This window comes from Hakea prostrata, chromosome 10, assembly GCF_041222555.1.
Source record: "Hakea prostrata isolate BN-2017 chromosome 10, UWA_Hpros_2, whole genome shotgun sequence".
Classification (NCBI taxonomy): domain Eukaryota; kingdom Viridiplantae; phylum Streptophyta; class Magnoliopsida; order Proteales; family Proteaceae; genus Hakea; species Hakea prostrata.
Window position 1 is genome coordinate 39451394 of NC_142609.1, and position 19436 is coordinate 39470829.

General features: G+C 38.2%; 1 protein-coding gene across 2 annotated transcripts in view; it reads left to right on the plus strand.

Annotated features, from left to right (window-relative positions):
• The window catches only part of LOC149002875 (Beta-ketoacyl synthase), a 37258-nt gene that overhangs the window by 16096 nt on the left and 1726 nt on the right, over positions 1–19436 (plus strand). For both annotated transcript variants that reach the window (XM_089138901.1, XM_089138902.1), the window contains exons 9-13: positions 7496–7562; positions 7662–7738; positions 14826–14886; positions 14972–15054; positions 16195–16266. In XM_089138901.1, coding sequence (XP_088995027.1) covers positions 7496–7562; positions 7662–7738; positions 14826–14886; positions 14972–15054; positions 16195–16266 — 360 coding nt within the window. The remainder of the gene's footprint in view (positions 1–7495; positions 7563–7661; positions 7739–14825; positions 14887–14971; positions 15055–16194; positions 16267–19436) is intronic.

The following is a 19436-nucleotide window of genomic DNA, read 5'->3' on the forward strand; positions in this document are numbered from 1 at the left end:
AAAAAAATTCTAAAGGGATTTTACGTTTTTTTAAAATTTTTTTTTTCACTTAAAAGTTAAAACTATAAAATTTGAAAAGATTCAAGCTTCCGAAAGAAGAAAAGTTCCTTTGGTTTGACATTCCCTGGGGAAGGAAACTTCCTCCTTTTAAAACTTTAAATAAATTTCCAAAAGGATTTCCTAATATTTTCTTGTTGATCAGTTTTGCTTATTTTGTCATATCGCAAACTTCATCTTCCAAACATCTTTTTTTCAACGCTCTTGTCTGGTAGAACAATGGTTTCAATTTGGCTCAGTTTTTTGGGAATTCTTTTGCATTCTAATGGATTAAAAAACAATGATGTCATCGTAGGAATGTAAAAGCAATATAATGAAACTTGTTAGGACCTAGGGATGAGGCCATGTGGAATGAGGGTTAGTTAGGGTTATTTGAGATAATAAATAGAGGGAAAGAGGGAAGAAGAGGAATGGAATGGAATATTTTGGAGAGTCTTGTGGGCAGCCGTAGGCTGAGGGAACATCGTGAGGTGTGTGGGGGGTGACTGGCACCATAGAAACCAGAGTCTATCTTGTTATTTCTTGCATTCTTATATGAATTTTTGGAAAATATTATTAGGGTTTTATCAATTGGTAGCAGAGCATTCACGATTCCAAGGAGGTAATGGCACTGCCTTCATTTTCTAGGAAAGGAGAAAATCAGAGATGGATTATAGAAATTATGTTGTTTTGCTGGGAGAATATTAAATAAAACCCTAATAATATTTCCCAAAAATTCATATAAGAATGCAAGAAATAACAAGATAGACTCTGGTTTCTATGGTGCCAGTCACCCCCCACACACCTCATGGTGTTCCCTCAGCCTACGGCTGCCCACAAGACTCTCCAAAATATTTCCATTCCTGTCTCTTCCCTCTTTCCCTCTATTTATTATCTCAAATAACCCTAACTAACCCTTATTCCATATGACCTCATCCCTAGGGTAACCCTAACTAACCCTCATTCCACATGGCCTCATCCCTAGGGTCCTAACACTACCGACCCCTCGAAAATCACCTTGTCCCCAAGGTGATGGAATTGTTGAAGTTTAGTCATATGATGGTGCCGCATAACCGTAGTAATTCAATATCATCCTCCCAGGCTGAATAACACATCCACTGCTCAAAATCAGACTTGGAGCGAAGCGCTTGGTCGGAATTTTTTTTCTCCCTTTGTCGTAATGGAGCATTGCATCTCCCCTTCAGTCGCTGCAGCCCCATCGTTGCCGCCTCCCTTTCCATTTTGCAGTCCAGAGGTTGAAGACGATGGATTTTCCTCTTCTTGGCTCGGTCGGACCGCTGGTTTGGTGAATCGTTGGTTTGAACTGAGCCTTGGGTTGAACCTTGGTCAATTTGAGTTAATTGGGCCCAAATTAAAAAATCAAAAGAAGTGGACTTTGGGGTAACGAAACGGGCCAGGCCCATGATAGATGTGTTAAATGGATGGGGTCCAAATACAAACTATGGCTAATGATAAATGGGTGGGACGTTGGTTTGATGGGTTGGATTGGGCTGTGGGTCTTGAAAATGAAATGGATTAAGAAATATGGGTTAATAAAATGTGATGGGCTTGGGGTTAAAGAGATAGGTTGGGCCCAAGGAGATTTCTTTGGGAACCAAGCGGCCCCTCTTTATATTTGGTTCGTTTGGGCCCTATGTGGGAGGATAAGTGTACTTGAGTTGGGCCCAATTGAGAAGAACCTAGGCTCTTAAGGGGTGAAACCAACCCAAAACCCGGTCTGGGGTGAACCAAACCAACCCTAAAAACCCTCCAACTCCACCATTGTCTTCCCCAATTTTTGGGGATAGAAACTTCAGCCACCGTTTGCAGCTTTCCAGCGAGTTTTGTTGGAGTCCTTTGATCCTTCTTCTTCTTCGAATCATCGGCATGATTTCTCTCCTTCTCAACTTTGGGCTGGTAGGCATCGATACCTGAACTTCTCTCTCTCTTCTCTCTTCTCCATGCTTGGCGAGACACATCCCAACTGGCTGCAACTTCCACTGCTTTATCTATTGATTTTACAAAGTGGTTTTGCGATTCTTCCTCTCCAAGAACCAATACAGATTCGATAGGAGGACTCGTTGCAACCTTCCCGTTACCGAAATCGTTAACCAACGCCTTCTTGAAGTTTGTCCAGGTAAATTCCATCAAGTCCTTGCCATAGATCCAGTCGAGTGCCTCTCCTTCCAAATGTTGGATCGCCACTCCTAGCCACTGCTCTTCCTCGATTTGGTTCTCCCAGCAAAACAACATAATTTCTAGAATCCATCTCTGACTTTCTCCTTTGCTAGAAAATGAAGGCAGTGCCATTACCTCCCTGGGATCGTGAATGCTCTGATGCCAATTGATAAAACCCTAATAATATTTTCCAAAAATTCATATAAGAATGCAAGAAATAACAAGATAGACTCTGGTTTCTATGGTGCCAGTCCACCCCCCACCTCACGGTGTTCCCTTAGCTTACAACTGCCCACAAGACTCTCCAAAATATTTCCATTTCTCTCTCTTTCCTCTTTCCCTCTATTTATTATCTCAAATAACCCTAACTAACCCTCATTCCACATGGCCTCATCCCTAGGGTCCTAACAAAACTCTATAAAAGTTCATTTCTCTAGGGTTATAGATTGTATTAGACACAAGTAATACGAATGCATAATTATAATCTCCATAAAATAGGAACTCAACCGGAATAATTCAAGAATAAAAGATTACGACTCCACCAATTCAAAACTTAATTAAGAGGCGAATCACACGAAAAAGTTCGTATGTAAAGGTAACGATTTAAAACTTGAAATAAAAAGAGATCATCCAATTTTTTTAATCGGTTAAAATTAAACAAAATATGATTTTAGGTTTGTGTGGTCAAGCTTTGATACCAATTGTTAGAACATCCAGGGTTTTTTTCTTAAAATACTAATTGAAATTTATACAAAACTAGGATACAATGTAATATTCAAAGGGAGAATTGCGTGTACCTTACACTAACATATGTTGAATAAGATTGATCTCCAACCTTGAAACAGAGTGATGAAGCCTTCTCCAATCTCCTCGTCTTCTGTTTCTTATCTATTTCTTGCGGAGAGAAAAGAGAACAAAATACTTGAGAGATTGAAGGGATTCTATCATAACTATTTATAGTTGCAATCTGAAATCTTAGTCTACTTCCACTATAGACCGGTTTGGTCCATTTCAAATCAAATGGCAATGCATCGGCCCATTGTGTTGAAACCCCTATTGATTGTTAACCCTAGTTATTAATCCAAACCCACATATTATCTAGGATAAACCTAACAATCTCCCATTTGGCTTAAATTGGTTGATTTGTTTTTTCTAGTAGTTTAAATCTATTTTAAAGATTGAACTTATTCACTTACTTTATGTTATCTTACATCATATATAGAAATATATTACTATGAGTAAATAAGTTCAATCTTCAAAGTAGATGAAAACTATTAAAAGAAGTAGATTCAACCAATTTTCCCAAAGTGGAATATTGTTATTTTATCCAAATAATATGTGGATTAACTACTAGGGTTAATAATCAATGGGGGTCTCAACACATTGGGCCGATGCACTGCCATTCGGTTTGAGATGAACCAAACCACTCTATTGTGGAAGTAGCTAGGGTTGCTATTATAAATCGTTATGATGGGGTCCCGTTAATCTCTCAAGCCTTTTGTTCTCTTTTCTCTCCACAAGAAAGAGATATAAAAGGGAAGACGAAGAGATTGGGGAAGGCTTTATTACTCTATTCCAAATGTTGCGATTGATCTTCTTCAATATACGTTGGTGTAAGGTATATGCAATTCTTCTTCCTAATATTATATTTATCCTAATTCTTGTATGGGTTTCAATTATGGTTTTGAAAAATACCCATAGATTTTCTAACAATTGATATCAAAGCTCGACCATACAAATGTATTATGTGATTCCTTGGTATCCGAAATATACGATTCAAGCAAATCAAATGAGTTGAGAAAGAGATAGTTGAATCAAAATAATTCTTTTTTAGTTCCATTTTTGTCAGAGGGCAATATGAATGTTCTGCCATGTTCAATCAACACACTAAAAGGGTTATACGATATATCCGGTGTAGAAGTAGGCCATCATTTCTATTGGCAAATAAGAAGTTTCCAAGTTCATGCCCAGTATTTATTACTTCTTGGGTCGTAATTGCTATCTTATTAGGTTCAGCGTTGTAGCTGTTCGGAATCCACAAACCATTCCGTTTGACGGTCAGAATTTCTTTGAATATGTCCTTGAATTTGGTCGAGACTTGAGTAAAACTCAGATTGGAGAAGAATATGGTCCATGAGTTCCCTTTATTGGAACTATGTTCCTATTTATTTTTGTTTTGAACTGGTCAGGGGCTCTTTTACCTTGGAAAATCATATAGTTACCTCATGGGGAGTTAGCCGCACTTGCAAATGATATAAATACTACAATTGCTTTAGCTTTACTCATGTTAGTGGCATATTTCTACGCAGGTCTTACCAAAAAAGGATTGGGTTATTTCGGTAAATACATTCGACCAACCCCAATCCTTTTACCAAGGTCTTCCTTATTAATTTAATGCCAGATGATTGCTCCTGTGATTCGGAATAGAATTTAGAATAAAGTAATGTAATAATTTAAGTTTAATTAATTTCATTTTTAATTTTAATTAAATTACGTATTATAGTAATACCCTTTCTGTAGCTCGATCTAGGCACACACTTAATTCATTGAGGTATGAATAAACTGGGTTTAGGTTGCTTCAAATTTTTTTTTTTTTGTGTCAAGCCGAAGCCGGAAAAGGGTTTTACAAGATTGAAAGAGTCTATTGAGCGCCTCAGGGCTATGTCATAATAGATCCAAACACTTGCCCCGGATTGACATTCAGGTCATAATTGCTCTAGTGAATAACTAAAGAAAATAGATAGAAGGGAGATAGGAAAGAATTGATTCCTCGTTGTTTAATTCCCAAAATAACCCCAACTTAAGTAGCAAATATAACCCAAGCGCAAACTAATCTAAAATTGGGCCAAAATACACTCTAGGCCCAACCCACAAAGACTCAAACATAAAATTAAAAAAATTTAATAGCAAATTACTACCCAACCCACTAACTAAGGAAAATTACATGATAAACTGCCTATGAGCGGTGCTCCTCATCAAACCCCAGGACCCTAGCAATCCGATAACCTCCGAACTCTTCGTCCATCCACATAGATGCTGTCGTGGGATGATCTCTACGCCGGCGCTGCTGGTAAACTTGGAACTGCCCACTGATGTCCTCATCAAATATCCTCCAACTATGGAGGAGATTTGAAAGCTATGTCTTCAAGAGGTGGTGGTAGAAACACAATAGGGGTTGGAGCAGAAGCAAGGATCTACTCATAAAAAACATGATTGTGTGGCTTGGAAGGATCACCAAAAGTCTCAAAGAACTTAGCATGGATGATTTTGATAATATTCTTACCAGATCTAGAGCAGAAGAATCTGATCCTTTTGGATCTTTCAGGGTACCATACAAAGTAGCAGCTCACTCTCTTTGGATTCCAGACCTTCTAAATAGGATTGAAGATTTTGGCCTCCACTTGACAACTCCAAATTTGCAAGTGTCAAAGGCTTGACTTTTTACTAGTCCGGATTCTTTACTTGGTGCCCTGTTTAGAATATAAGCTGTAGTCTTGGGTGCCTCACCTCATAAGTCATAACAATCACTAGCATAACTGAGTTTCTCATCATGGATCTACCATGTCCTAAAAAATCCTCTTTCTCCTTTTTGCAAACACCATTTTGGTTAGAATAGCTTGGCATAGAATATTGACTGAGTTATCCCATAGTTTTGTAGGAAGTTATCAAAGGGTCCTAGCAGTTGTCTAGTGTCTCCACTCCTTCTATAGTATTTTCCACCCTTGTCAGACCTGAAAGCTTTGATTCCTCGAGCGGATGAGTTCTATTTCAGCCATGAAAATTTTGAAGGAGTCCAAAGCACTGGACTTTCTGGAAAGCAAGAAAATGTACCCATATCTTGACCAATCATCTATGAATGTTGTGAAATAGCGCATGCCGCTAAAAATAGGTACAGGAAAAGGGCCACAAATACCAGTCTGAATCAAATCCGATTCTGCTGTGCTACGAGTGGCATCTTTCTTTCTACTAATGGTCATATTTATATGTTCCAGGACATAAGAAATAGTGCATTGGCCATTCCTCCTACTGCATTCTTGTTGTTCTCTTCTTTCTTCTGTTCTTTTATTATTTTAAAACCTTATTTTCTGTAGGGGTACATCTCTGACTTCCTACGGTAAGCCTTTGCCTTCATCCTTTCCTTCCCTTTAGAGCAAGTTCTCTTACTGAAATTACCCTCTTAAACTGCTTGATCTTTATTTTCTGCTTTTAATCCTACTTGGTGCTTTTGTTAGGTGTTAGTTTAGGTTTGGGGTTAAGATTAAACATTGTTTATGTACTTTACTTCTTATTGAATGGATTATTAATGCATATAAATTGTTGTTGCAATTTTTTAATTATTTTGAATTCAATGCCCTATTCCCCCCTTGTCTATCGAATTTTTTTTTCTTGAGCCTTTGGGTGAGAATTTTACATGGTATTTATATTTTTCTATTGCTGAGTTTACATCTGTATTAAATTTCTATTGTTGGTTTGATATGTGCTGTTCAAACAACCCTCCCCTAACCCCTCCTAGTGTCCTAGTTAGCTTTGCATCCTATTTCTTTGTAGAATACCCTGGTCCCTAGGGCTCTCTTACATCAAACTTGTCTTGTGTCTATGATTCTGCCTTGTGGTTGATTTTGTGAAAGATTTTGTTAGTTGATTTTCAAACGCGCACATGCACACGCACACACACATGATTCACACTCTCTCTGCCCCAAGTCATTCTTTTGCTTGTTTTCCATATAATAAGAGATGCATGTAGTGCATAGTATATCCAGTAGCTTGGATGTGCATTCCAGCTGAAAAGCTACTATGGATGTGCATTTTAGCACCCGGGAAGCTACAAAATACACAGCTCGTGGCCTCTCTTTCTTTCAGAACATTCCTTAGAGACAGCTGAATCAAGAAGTTTTCAGATGTTGGTGCCTTGTTTTCCCTAGGCTTCTGGTTGAATTCCACTGTTTCTTGAATAATCAATTAATTCCTGTTTTCTTAGTACCTAAGCTTTTTGTTTGGCTTAATAACCTCCATTTGGCAGACAGCCTTGTATGTCATTGATTTCATTAGTTGAGTGTCAATTCTAAGTTTCAAATTCCAGCAAGCCTTCTATTTATCTTGATCATAGGTTAATGAGACCATTATTCTCCAAACAAACAATTAATATCATGCTTAGAATAGATTCTTGTGCCATATTCTGTCCTGATTTATTCTTGTTCCCAATGTCTTTGTCCTCAATAGAAGCTGTTGTTAGAGGTTTTCGTGCCAATTTATTTATTTATTTATTTTGGGATGAATGAAGGAACTTGAGCATGCTCAAAAGCGAGGAGCTAAGATATATGCTGAGATTCGTGGTTACGGGATGTCAGGTATTTCCTTCCTTTTTTGTGGTCACTGATTGTATTGCTACTGTAAATCCTCAGTTGATTGATGGTTGTTTTCTTTGGGCATAATCTTAACATCTTCAGGTGATGCACATCACATTACTCAACCACACAATGATGGGAGGGGTGCCATGCTGGCCATGACACGTGCACTAAAGCAGGTAAATTGATATGTTTGACTTCAAACCGGCTCCTCTCTGCTGTGCCTGAACCCGAAAGATATCATTTATTTATCAAAATAGTACTGCTACTCATGCTGGTTGGTGCAGATGATTATTGGATGGTTCTCAGTTGTGAGAGATCCTTTGCCATGTTTGATTTGTTCAGATGTTGACCATCTGCCTTATATTATTCCTTTTGATTGTCAGGGAAAAGGACTCAGTTTACTTGTTTTACTGTTGTGGCCATGATTGGGTCTATTTATGGGATGCAATATGGCTTCACACTTCTTGTGCAGTCTTCTATAGTTTATACTATTTCGCTGGGACGCACTTTCATAGTTTTATTTTGTGCCATTGAAAATGTATTAATTAATTTCTTCTTTTTATTTGTTTACTGTGTCAAAAATATATTTGAATCAAAAGAATGTTCTGTTTCTGAAAGAAAAATATAATTATACTGCGTCTTCTAGGGTTAAAGTGGCAGTGGCTACTATAAAGGTGAGAATGATTAAGACATTCATTATTGCCCCCTCTCATAATAAAAGATCGTATGGTGTCATTTTGACTGCATGGCAATGGTAATTGTTACTTCTAGTTTTCTGTATGCAGCAGATCAATCAATTCCTTACTTTTCATTGAAATCAGACATGCATCTCCGGAAGGACTGAAACATACAACTCCTTCGGAGCTTGCTACTGCTATTGATGCTCCTTCTCTTGATGATGCTACTAATGCCACTACTCGATGCAGAGAACCAATGCCAAGAACTGATTCCCTTCAGCTCATAGCTTATATTCGATTCTTAACAGATAGCATGTAGCATACTCCCCCATTACGTAATTCCACTAATCTCTAATAGTTTCACTCGTTGAGTTAATTCACAATTTAATAGTTTTGCTTGTCAGTTTAGGTGTCCTATGGTCCTATGGAACAAAGATGGTGATATGCCATGCATGAGGATCCCACCTTATGCAGGCTGTTTGGATGTAATGTAGTACTGTATTTGATTGATCAAAACAGTACACAAATATGATCTTTTTACAGGAAGGAAATTCAGATTTCACAGACTTAAGAATGAGATAGATTTCAGATGTGAAGCAAAGCTGAAATCTAGGATACTATCACAATGATAACTGTAGGATAACATCAGAATAGTAGGGACCGATTTGTACTTTAAGATTAAGGGTAGTAACCGAAATAGAAGATTAAGAACTAGATGGGCTTATTGCTAGATGGAGAAATGAGGGAATGATATAGCATAAATGAGAAAGCAGCAAAGACAACAAAGTAACACCCGGGTTTCACACCGTAAGGTGGATCGATTGGATCAGACACCAACTTGCCTTGATCAAACACAAGGTTTCTCCAAAGAGAAGAATAACTAACAAAGCAATTTGATTTCAGATGATGAGTGTCTCTTTATATAGCATTTTGAAGAGACATAAACATTAAATGTAGCATCCAACCACTAGCTAACACCTACTTATTAATGACTCAAGCACTGCCTAACTCTTGATAAAGGAAAATTCCTTTGACAAAGAGTTCTTCTTATTTCAAAGATCCGCCATTTTTATTGACTTTTCAAAAACTAGACTTGGCCTTAGGTCTAGCCCATGAAGATCAAAATATGTGGGCTGACTTTCACTGCCCAAAGTAGTCATAGCCCATGAAAGTCATGGGTTGATTTGGGTGATAGCTTTAGGCCTTTGATGGGCCTGACCCATTCAGCTTCTTCTTTCTTGTATATGTCTTCAATTCTGCAGCTTTAGGCCTTTGATGGGCTTGACCCAGCTTCTTCTTTCTTGTATATGTCTTCAATTCTGCGTCAGGATGAATTTGCATGTGCAGCCTTAATTATGACCCTCACTAAGTTTGAGTGGTATCTTGGTTTTCAACTCTAGATGAATTCCACTTTCTATTGATTTTTTATTGTTACCTTAACCATTGCATTGTCTTTTTTTTGTCTTGAATCTTTATTTAGTTCACGGACATTGTTGACAAATAATGGATTAATTGAGATATTGTAGGTACTCAAATCAAATTCCTTGAACCTCTCTTATAGTTCATTGACCAATCTTGCAAGGGAGAGAAGGAGAGAGGGAAAAAAAAAACTACAAAAAAAAGAGAATGCAATGGTTAAGGTAACAATAAAAAACCAATAGACAGTGGAATTAATCTAGAGGTGAAGAATCGAGATGCCACTCCACTCATGCTTGGTGAGGAACATGATTGAGGCTGCTGATGTAGGACAACCCTAGGGACTAGGGTATTCTGCAATGGAACAAGATTCAAAGGCTGTCTAAGACACTAGGTAGGTCAGGGGAGGGTTTGCACATCAAATATTCAGAGTCTTCAAACTACAATAGGAATTCATGATGGATGTAAATTCAAATAATAGAGAAATAAAAATAACATGCAAAGCCTAAACAAAAGCTCAAGATGAACAAAAATCGAATCAAACTTGGTCACATCGCATAACTAGTCAAGGGGGGGGGGGGGGGAATTGGGCATTCATAGTAATTAAAAAAAATAAAATTCAGCAACAATTTATATGCGTTGTTAATCCAATAGGGGTGAAGTATATAAGCAATGTCAATCTCAACTCAAACCAAGACTGAAACCTAATCCAATCACCAATGGAATTATAGTAACAAAGGCTGAAATGACGTAACCAACAGCTTAAGTAATAACAAAGCACCAAAGGTAGAGCATAGAAAAATAAACCAAGCATAAAATGGTATTGCTTTGAAGGTTAATGTGGAGGAAAGAAAATAAGATAGCGGGGAAATAAAATTTATTGTACCAGAGGAGAAGAGAAGCAGCGGGTAGAACAGAGGTTAGAAGGATGAGGCAACTAAAGAAGGCAGTAGGGAAAGTATGTTGGCAAAATGGTGCTGCCAAAGGATATCAAGGGGAAGAAAAGAAAATAAAGAGGGGAGAAAGAGCAAACTATCGGTAAAAAAGGAACAGGCTCTGCCGTTAAGGATATAGGAGAGAAGAAGAGAGAAGAACAAGAAAAAACAGAACTAGCAAGAGAGATTTGTTGGACTGAAGAGAGGGAAGGATGATAGAATTTTCAAGTCAAAAGGAGACCGATGGGACGAAAGAAATTATTGGTAGTAAGAGTTCTTGCTGTCAGGATGGGGAGATAAGGAGAAAATTAAATTATTGGAGAAGGGAATAAGTTTCTTTGGAGGAAAAAAAAGAGTAGGACTAGTTGGAAGTGGGTGTGAAGGAATTTTCTAGCCAAGAAATAGCAGCAAAGGAATAGAGGAAGTCTTGCCGAAGTGGAGGAGGAGAGCTCACGTTTGGAGAGAGGGAAGCCTTGCTTGATCTTTTTCTGTTATGATTTTTCAACGTTTGATCCTTGGTGTTTGGTTAGTTATAAAAAAAAAAAACTTTTCTAAAGTAAAAAAAGTATCCCAAATATCCCAACTAAAATAGAACTTTCCCAATCTACCCTTACAATAAAATAAAAATCCCAAAAACAAACGAATGTAACAAAAATTATGTGGACCATTGTCCTTAAGGTCCAAATGACCCTATCCTAATTCATCTCTCCATGTCTCTCGCAGAGCCAAACCATGGGGTTTGGCCACTTTCTACAAGCGGTTCATTTGCAGATTTAGTACCATGATGGCCCCCATCATCGATTGCATAAAAAAAGGGGAGTTTAAATGCACTAAAAGTGCTACTACGGTCTTTCAGGAGATCAAAAGACTGAAGTCTGAGTCCCTAGTCTTGCACTTACTGGATTTCTCCAAGGTCTTTGAAGTAGCTTGTGATGCATCAGGGGTACGTAATTGGGTAAAGGAGTGTCCTTAGCCAAGAGTCTCCTAACCTCACGCATCCACCCATCCCTTGTTACTACCGGAGCTAGAGACGACAAAACCTTTCAGTTTGGTTCGGCATGGCACACGGAGAGATCTACTAGGAAAGGGTCATTTGGACACTTGGGACAATGGTCTACATAATTTTGTTACATTGGTTCATATTTTTGGGATTTTATTTTATTGTAAGGGTAGATTAGGAAAGTTCCTTATTTCAGTTGGGATATTTTGGATATTTTTTTCTTAGGGTTATTTTAGGAAAAGTTTTCTTAGTTTTTACTAACCAAGCACCAAGGATTGAGCATTGAAAAATCATAACAGAAAAATATTGAGCTAGGCTTCCCTCTCTCCTAGCGTGAGCTCTCCTCGTCCCCCCCCTTTCGGTATCACTTCCTCTTCTCCTTTGTTGCTATTTCTAGCTAGAAAATTCCTTCACCCCCTATTCCAACCATTCTTACTCTTTTTTTCCCTAGAAAAAACCTTGTTCCCTTCTCCAATATTGTTCTCCTCATCCCCACATCCTGACGGGAGGAACTCTCGTTGCTAGTAGTTTCTTTCTTCATTCTTCCTCCCATCGATCTCCTTTTAGCCTGAATATTCTGTCATCTGTCCCTCTCTCGAGTCTGGCAAATCTTTCTAGCTGGTTCTGTTTTTTTTCTCTTGTTCTTTTCTCTTCTTCTCTCCAATATCCCTAATGGCAGAGGCGTCCCTACCAGCATACTTTCCCTATTGCCTTCCCTCATCCTTCTAGCCTTTGTTCTACCTATTGCTTCTTCTCCTCTGTCTGATAAATCTTGTTTCCGCTGCTATCTTATTTTTTCTCCACATTAAACTTCATTGCAGTACTGTTTTATGCCTGATATATTTTTTTGTGCTCTACCTTTGCTGCTTTGTTATTATTTAGGCTGTTGGTTATGATATTTCAGGCTTTGCTATTATAATTTCATTGGTGCTTGGATTAGGTATTAGTCTTGGTTTGAGTTGATTGACATTGCTTATGTATTTTGCCCCTATTGGATTAATACAACATATAAATTGTTGCTGAATTTTTTTTAAAATTATTGTGAATGCAATGCCCTATTCGCCCCTCCCTTTAATTGATTGTGTGGCATGACTAATTTTGATTCAATTTGTTTGTCTTGAGCTTTTGTGTGGGCTTTGCATGTTATTTACATTTCTTTATTGCTGAATTTATATCCGTCGTGAATTTCTATTGTAGTCTGAGTATGAAAAGAAGAACTATTGAATTATGAAGTAATTCAAAGTGTGAAACTATTAGGAGATTAATGGAATTAAGTAATGGAACAATGATGCACAAATACTAACCTTGTTTCTTTTACAGTTCACACATACAGGTCACAACAAAAAAGTTTCTTATAAGTTATAACAGATTAAATCTTAAACCAAACTCACAGTTCTTGAATGTCACCTATTGTTCACCCACTTATGTTGCACCATGAACAAAACAAGTATTACCCAAGAAATCACGAGGCACTCAAACAACAGTTCGTAAATGAGAAAAATGAAGTCTTGAGTTAATGCATAACCAGATGGATAATTAAAAGCACTGCGCTGTTGGCTAATGGATATTCTAAGTGGTTGCAAATGTAAAATTTCAGGTAACATACTTAAGTTTGGATTTATGACCTCCATCTTAAGTGAATTCCTCGGGTATGATCTCAAATTATAAACCACTGGAAATGAGGCAAAATCCTAAAGGGCAAATATCTATGGTGTAATAAGAATAGGGTAAAATCAGTGATGTAGAACCCAGAAGCAGTGGTAACAATATGAACTGGTAATTATAGTTTTTTGAATTTCAACAGCTTCATTATGAGCTTTAGAAGGCAGAGAAATTCTTCTCTTGCCCTCCAAAAGAAAAAAAAAGGGGGGGGGGAGGGGAGGAACCTGTGCTGCCATAGTATCTGTATCACGTAGATGAGTAATGTGTCTATGTCGACTGTTGTCTAGAGAGGACATCGGTTGGATTATCATGTCAAATTTCTGGGCATAATTGACATGCATCTGTTGTATGTCCATGCACATTGACTGGTATTTTTGATTATTGTTTGATCGTCCTGATCTTGCGGAGCTCTATCTGACCATTTAATCAACTCAATTTGAGTTTGTGCTGAAATTTAATACGAGCATAGGACCGTGGGATTCACTGGAGCAAAAATTGTGGCAAATATTATGTTGCTGTGCTGAAACTGGTGCTTGTTTTAGATTTAGACAATTGGTTATTGATGCGACACAGGGTGGCTGTGGTGCAAGGGTGAAGGTTGTTCCACTGTGAACAAGTGGTCTGGGGTTTGAGCCTGGAGACAGCTCCTTTGCGGAAGCAGGGTAAAGCTGTGTCTATCATGACACTCCAGATCCTGCAGTGTTGGGAACCTTGCACCCTGGGTGTACCTTTTGGTATAGGTGAAAAATTCCACTCTCTTGTAGAAAGAATCTCTGTCATTGTGATCCTCAACCAATCATATGTGTGCACCGATGCACAGTAACCCCGAACAAATTAATGTGGGTGGAGATCTACCCACACACTTCTTCTCTGGTATTACATATTGCAGCCCTGGTTATGGTTGCTAGCTGCCTTGTGTTCTAATTTGACTCATAAAACAAAGATACAATGTCCTAAAGCAGTTGCCAAACAAGAAATGGGAGTATGATTTGAATCTGAGACCGTTGGGGAAGGACTAAAAAATTATCTATAGGCTGATTGGGATCTCCTCTACTACTTCAGGGAATAAAGACACAACATGTATGTAATTGGTTTTAGAAGAACAACTGATTAAGATATTTATGATTTTAGAAAAGCAAGGGAAGCTAGTATCATTGTGGCCTCAAGTTGTGTGTCAGATCCTAAGGACGTACATCTGTCGCTGTAATCGTTGTGTGCCTTCATGGAAAGTTATGGGGTTTTCATAATCTAACCTTGTTCTTTTCTTAGTTTGAGAACTTTGTTTTTGAGGCTAACTGCGTGCTCCCAAAAATAAAGCTGGAACAGAATCTCACTGAGTACGTGTACTTTTTAATTGTTGAGAACAAGGCCAGATTTTGGTGGAAGCGTAAAACTACAGTAAAATTCCGAGATATATATTAACTCACAAGACATTTTTTCTTGGAATCCCAAAGATATTACCGAGATATTGGTGAGGTTGCAGCAAGTACTCGTACTATGGATCTTTTAGTCCCGAGTTGTATTGAGTTTGAACCTTAAGCGTCTTGATTAATTACTTTTTCATTTTCTGCAGTCTGGTCTTCATCCTGATCAATTGGATTATGTAAATGCACATGCTACATCAACACCCCTGGGTAATTTTTGGACCCTTCGCCAATGCATTTGTGGGAAATGATCTGCTTGTTCTCATCTTGTTACTGCTACGTGTCATTTCTACAGGTGATATGGTTGAAGCTAAGGCTATAAAATCCATTTTTTCTGACCATGCAACTTCATGTGCTTTTGCCCTTTCCTCTACAAAGGTAAAGCTTGTCATTTATTTTAATGTTAGGAGTCCTATGTTACATTTCTACTCATTCCTTCCTTTACAAAAGCGTGGGCTGCTACCAGTTGGTCCCTAAACACGTGTTGCAAGTTGCAAAAGACTGAGCTGGCTAAAACGCTTGATTCTAGTGGTGGCCGACTTCCTAAGATGGATTACTTGTATGAGACAAATTGATCCCACAAGTAGAGTTGTCGAAGAAAAAAAATCTTAAAATATTTGTGTGGGAGCCTTGCCTCCTTTTGCTTGAGAAATGATTCAACAGTGGCAACCATCCAGGAGAAAATTTTCACCTTTGAGTAGATGACTTGTTGGTTGTGTTTTTGATGTGAAATGATTGAACTATCAATATCAAGCCAGGAAATGCTCGGGGTACGGGCATTAAATAATTGTTTGCCCCAAGGATGGCATAGATCTTGCCTCTACAGTAGACCTCGTGTTCATAAAAGGTGGGTCCTACTGTAACAGGCAATACCAGCCATTCCAAGAACTTGTGTGGCACATAACTTGTATCGTTGGCAATCTCATCAAGCTTAAGCTGTTCCAAGAACTAGAGAGGACCTCTATGTCGTCATGGATAAATTAAGTAATCTTATTACACAAAAATGGATGTCTCTCTTTGGCTGTTTCTATAAATGTATCTTCCATGATGCCTACATTGTTGACTGCCTCAGTGCTTACACAGCTTATGCAACTGAATGTTCTCTGATCACATGAATTTGATGCATCCGCTGATGTCAGATAAACTGCAGCCAACTCAGTTACATCATTCCGTTTCCCATACATATTGAAATGGTTTGGCTGATGGTTTCTTTGATGGTTGACAAGTTGACACAAACCCTCCTACTTAATCCTTGCTTGTGAGTGGTGGCATGAAAGTGAGTGGTGGCATGAAAGGCACTTTAGGAGATGAGTTTTTTCCTTCCAGGCACTCCTGTGGAGAGTAAATGTAATAAGAACGGGAGGTCTTATTCTTGTCATTTCACAGGATGTAAACCTTAAGCCGTCAGTTTTTATTGCATAAATTCAAACCAAGAATATATCAGTAATGTACCATTTTTCTTCATTATCTATAGATTGCCATAGCGGTATTGCGTTTTACACGTTAGATTCATTTCAGGGTGCTACAGGGCATCTACTTGGAGCAGCTGGAGCCGTGGAAGCAATATTTTCAGTTCTAGCTATATATCATGTAAGTGTTTTCCTTTACCCTACAAATTTGGTTAGGAATACCCCCCCTCTTTCTTTTTGGTGTGTGATAAGAAGGGAATGTCTCTTTTCATCATGGCAAATTATAGACGAACAGGAAATGTATTGCAGTATGGTCAATATTTGTTTTACAGAAGTCTTACAAGAAGAAAAAGATGGACCACAACACCGTTCTTTACTTAAAAAAGAGAGAGTAATAGCTTGCAAAAGTAAATTCAATTTGATTATCTCCAAGAAACTAAATGAATCAAGTAACAAGTCAATACATAAAAATTCAAAATTTTCTATAACTCGAAGGCAGAGTATTCATGAATTTTCCATCTAAGTTAGATGGTTGGACTCGACAAATTATTCAGTAGCAGAAAAAAATTGATGAATTTAGCTTAATAGGATGATGGACTCTGTGTGAGTGTGTAGCAATAGGGTAGTCATAGGATATTGAACCTATGTGGTAGGGACCGGTCTTTGAGGGGGTTAATTACGTGGGGATGTACGGAATAAGAGGGGGGGGGGGGATGATTTCAGTTTTGAGGGGCAAGCCTGGCTTGCGGTGAGTGAACTGGGGTGAGTTCATTGGTCTGGTAGCGTTAGTAGTTGCAGGGCTTCTTGTAATGAGATTTATAATTTGTCAAGGGAATTCATTGAATTTGTTTGATCATTTATTCCTTGTCCAAATCTGTTTAGCGATATCTATAGAGTAAGTGTGCGAAAGTCCTTTGGTGAGGAGGGATTTGCTGCCGGAAATCGCAGGGGGAGCAGAGAGAGGATCACTGGAGGTTGCAGGGATATTTCCAGGGTCTCATCATAGGACAAGCCGTGTGAGGTTTAATTTGTACTTCCCTCTCTTTTACCTGATTTATTTTGCTGTTGTTTTCGAAACAAATTTTTTTCCCTTCCAGGTTTAGGCTTTCTTTGGTTGTATTTCGATTTCAATATTTGCTCTGTTTATGAATTTTGAAAATATTTTATTATTATTTTTAAGTTAGAAATTGGAATCATTTAATTATTTTAAGAACGTGTTCTAGAAAGGGAAAGGTTTGGTTGGGTTATGTGCAGAATGAATTATGAAACGCTCCAGCTTAATATATGTCATTCTTAGTCTAACTATTGCAGTTGAACAATTTGCATACAATTCCGATTGCTTTCAGACTGTTCTTTTTCACCATGTGTGCCATTTTTAGAATCTTCTTTATGCTCCTCCTGAAATGGAGAGCCTTCACTTCATTATTCCTCATTTCTCCTGGAAGCATCACCGGAAACCTCACTGTTCAAGTTCTCTCCGTCTTCCTCTAGTAGATTTACTCAAACAAAAACTCTGCACACTCCTCAGTTGTGACTGTTCCACCATTAGGGTGGATTTAGTAGAGATGCCAAGAACCGGGTCACTTATATAAAATGATCAGTAAGAGTATCTACGAAAAGCCTTCCATGTGTGACGGATCTTGATTATTAGACTCTGAAAGCCAGATCTGGGAGTGATACGTCAAATGTCTTATTTCCATCATTGAACTTAGTATACTGTTTCATGCTTTCAGCAGACCTGTGCTGCCTCCCAATCTCTATAGATGACTTAGCAATATCAAATTCTCCTCCCAATATCCAGTCCCTTACTTGCACTTGCAGAATATAAAATTCTCTTAACTCTTCCCCCCCCCCCCCCCAAAAAAAAAAAAAAAAAACTCTGCTCAAAGTTTCAGTAAGGAGAAAGATTCATTTATCTGCAATAATGGAACATTAAATTTTATTGAAATTGATAGATTCCTTTTTATTAGCTATGACGAAAGAACCTGTTGATCTCGATAACTAATGCATCCCTGATCAATTCCTAGACAAGAGTTTGCCAAAATCTTTTGATCTTGAAGTCAGAATACTCATGTAATGCTGTAATAAGTGAAAAAACAGGTGGTCAGCCGTCTCTTAATAGTTCTAGAGTTTGACCTTTTAGCGGTCTTCCAGTTCAATTTTCCATTACTTTCTGTACATATAATTTCCACCACCAAGCCTTCATCCTTTTGTTCCTTCCTTCCCCTCCCCCCCCCCCCCCCCCCACACCCCCCACCCCTCAAAAACAAAAAGAAAAAAAAAGGGTCATTGAGAATTAAATTATGTGCTCCATACCTAGTCAACCTTCAGCATTTTCTTGTCTTGAATGCACACCCCCCACCGATATCAGAATCTTTGTTTTGTAAGGAAGAATTGGGCTCTGTGCTAACCTCCAATACCATCTGTACAGCCACCTCAACCCCATGTACTCCATACCTCGTCAACCTTCTACATCTATTCTCGTAAATGCAAACCCTAGCAGGATTGGAATCTTGAATCATATTCCATTGGAAGGCTTTAGTTCCAGGCTTCCAGCTTAGCCCTACTGAAATGCTACTTGAGTTAGAAATGAACAATGTCAGTTGTAATAGCACTTTTGGAATTCTGATTTGATCTCATATTTTTCATCTTACAATCATCAGGTCATCAAACAAAGGGAGGGTTATTAGGTGTTCCTAGATTAGAGGAAATTGTTACTGATTTCCTTAACTTCTACTCAGTCATGAAGTTAAAGCAAAACTCTATAGTTTTCCTCTTTTTGTTTTTTATTTTTTCCCTTGGGTTCTTAGATTTGTGATGGATCCTCACCTTAGGACTTTGGTCAAGGGGATGGAATTAGAGATGGAAGAGGAGTGAGAGGAGGGGAGGGATCTTCCTACAACCATTGGCAAAAGAAAAAAGAAAAAAAGAAAGAGGGTGAGAGCATAGGGTTCTCCGTTTTCATTTCCATTCATCTCTACGTTTTCTGATGATCAGATGTGATTTCTTTCTCTTTAAGGTACGAGTGAAAATGCATTGGGGCTTGATATGGGCTTTTTAAAGCAAATCACATGTTTGGCCATGTTTCGAGTCATTGGAAACATGTGTTCACAAAACTCTCAAGGTGGATATACATAGAAGCAATTTCAGTCATCTGAATCTGATAAGAGTTCCTTTGCTATTTCAGGATTTTTATTTTAGCTGAATGAGGGTAAAGAGTGCTGGCCTAAACAGTCAAACCTCAGAGAGCCTTAGCCATTGGCATGATTTAGATCTGATATCCTTTGGTACTGTCATGACAACTTTCTACTGAATGATTTGCCTGCCTGAAACCCTTGAACATACATCAGG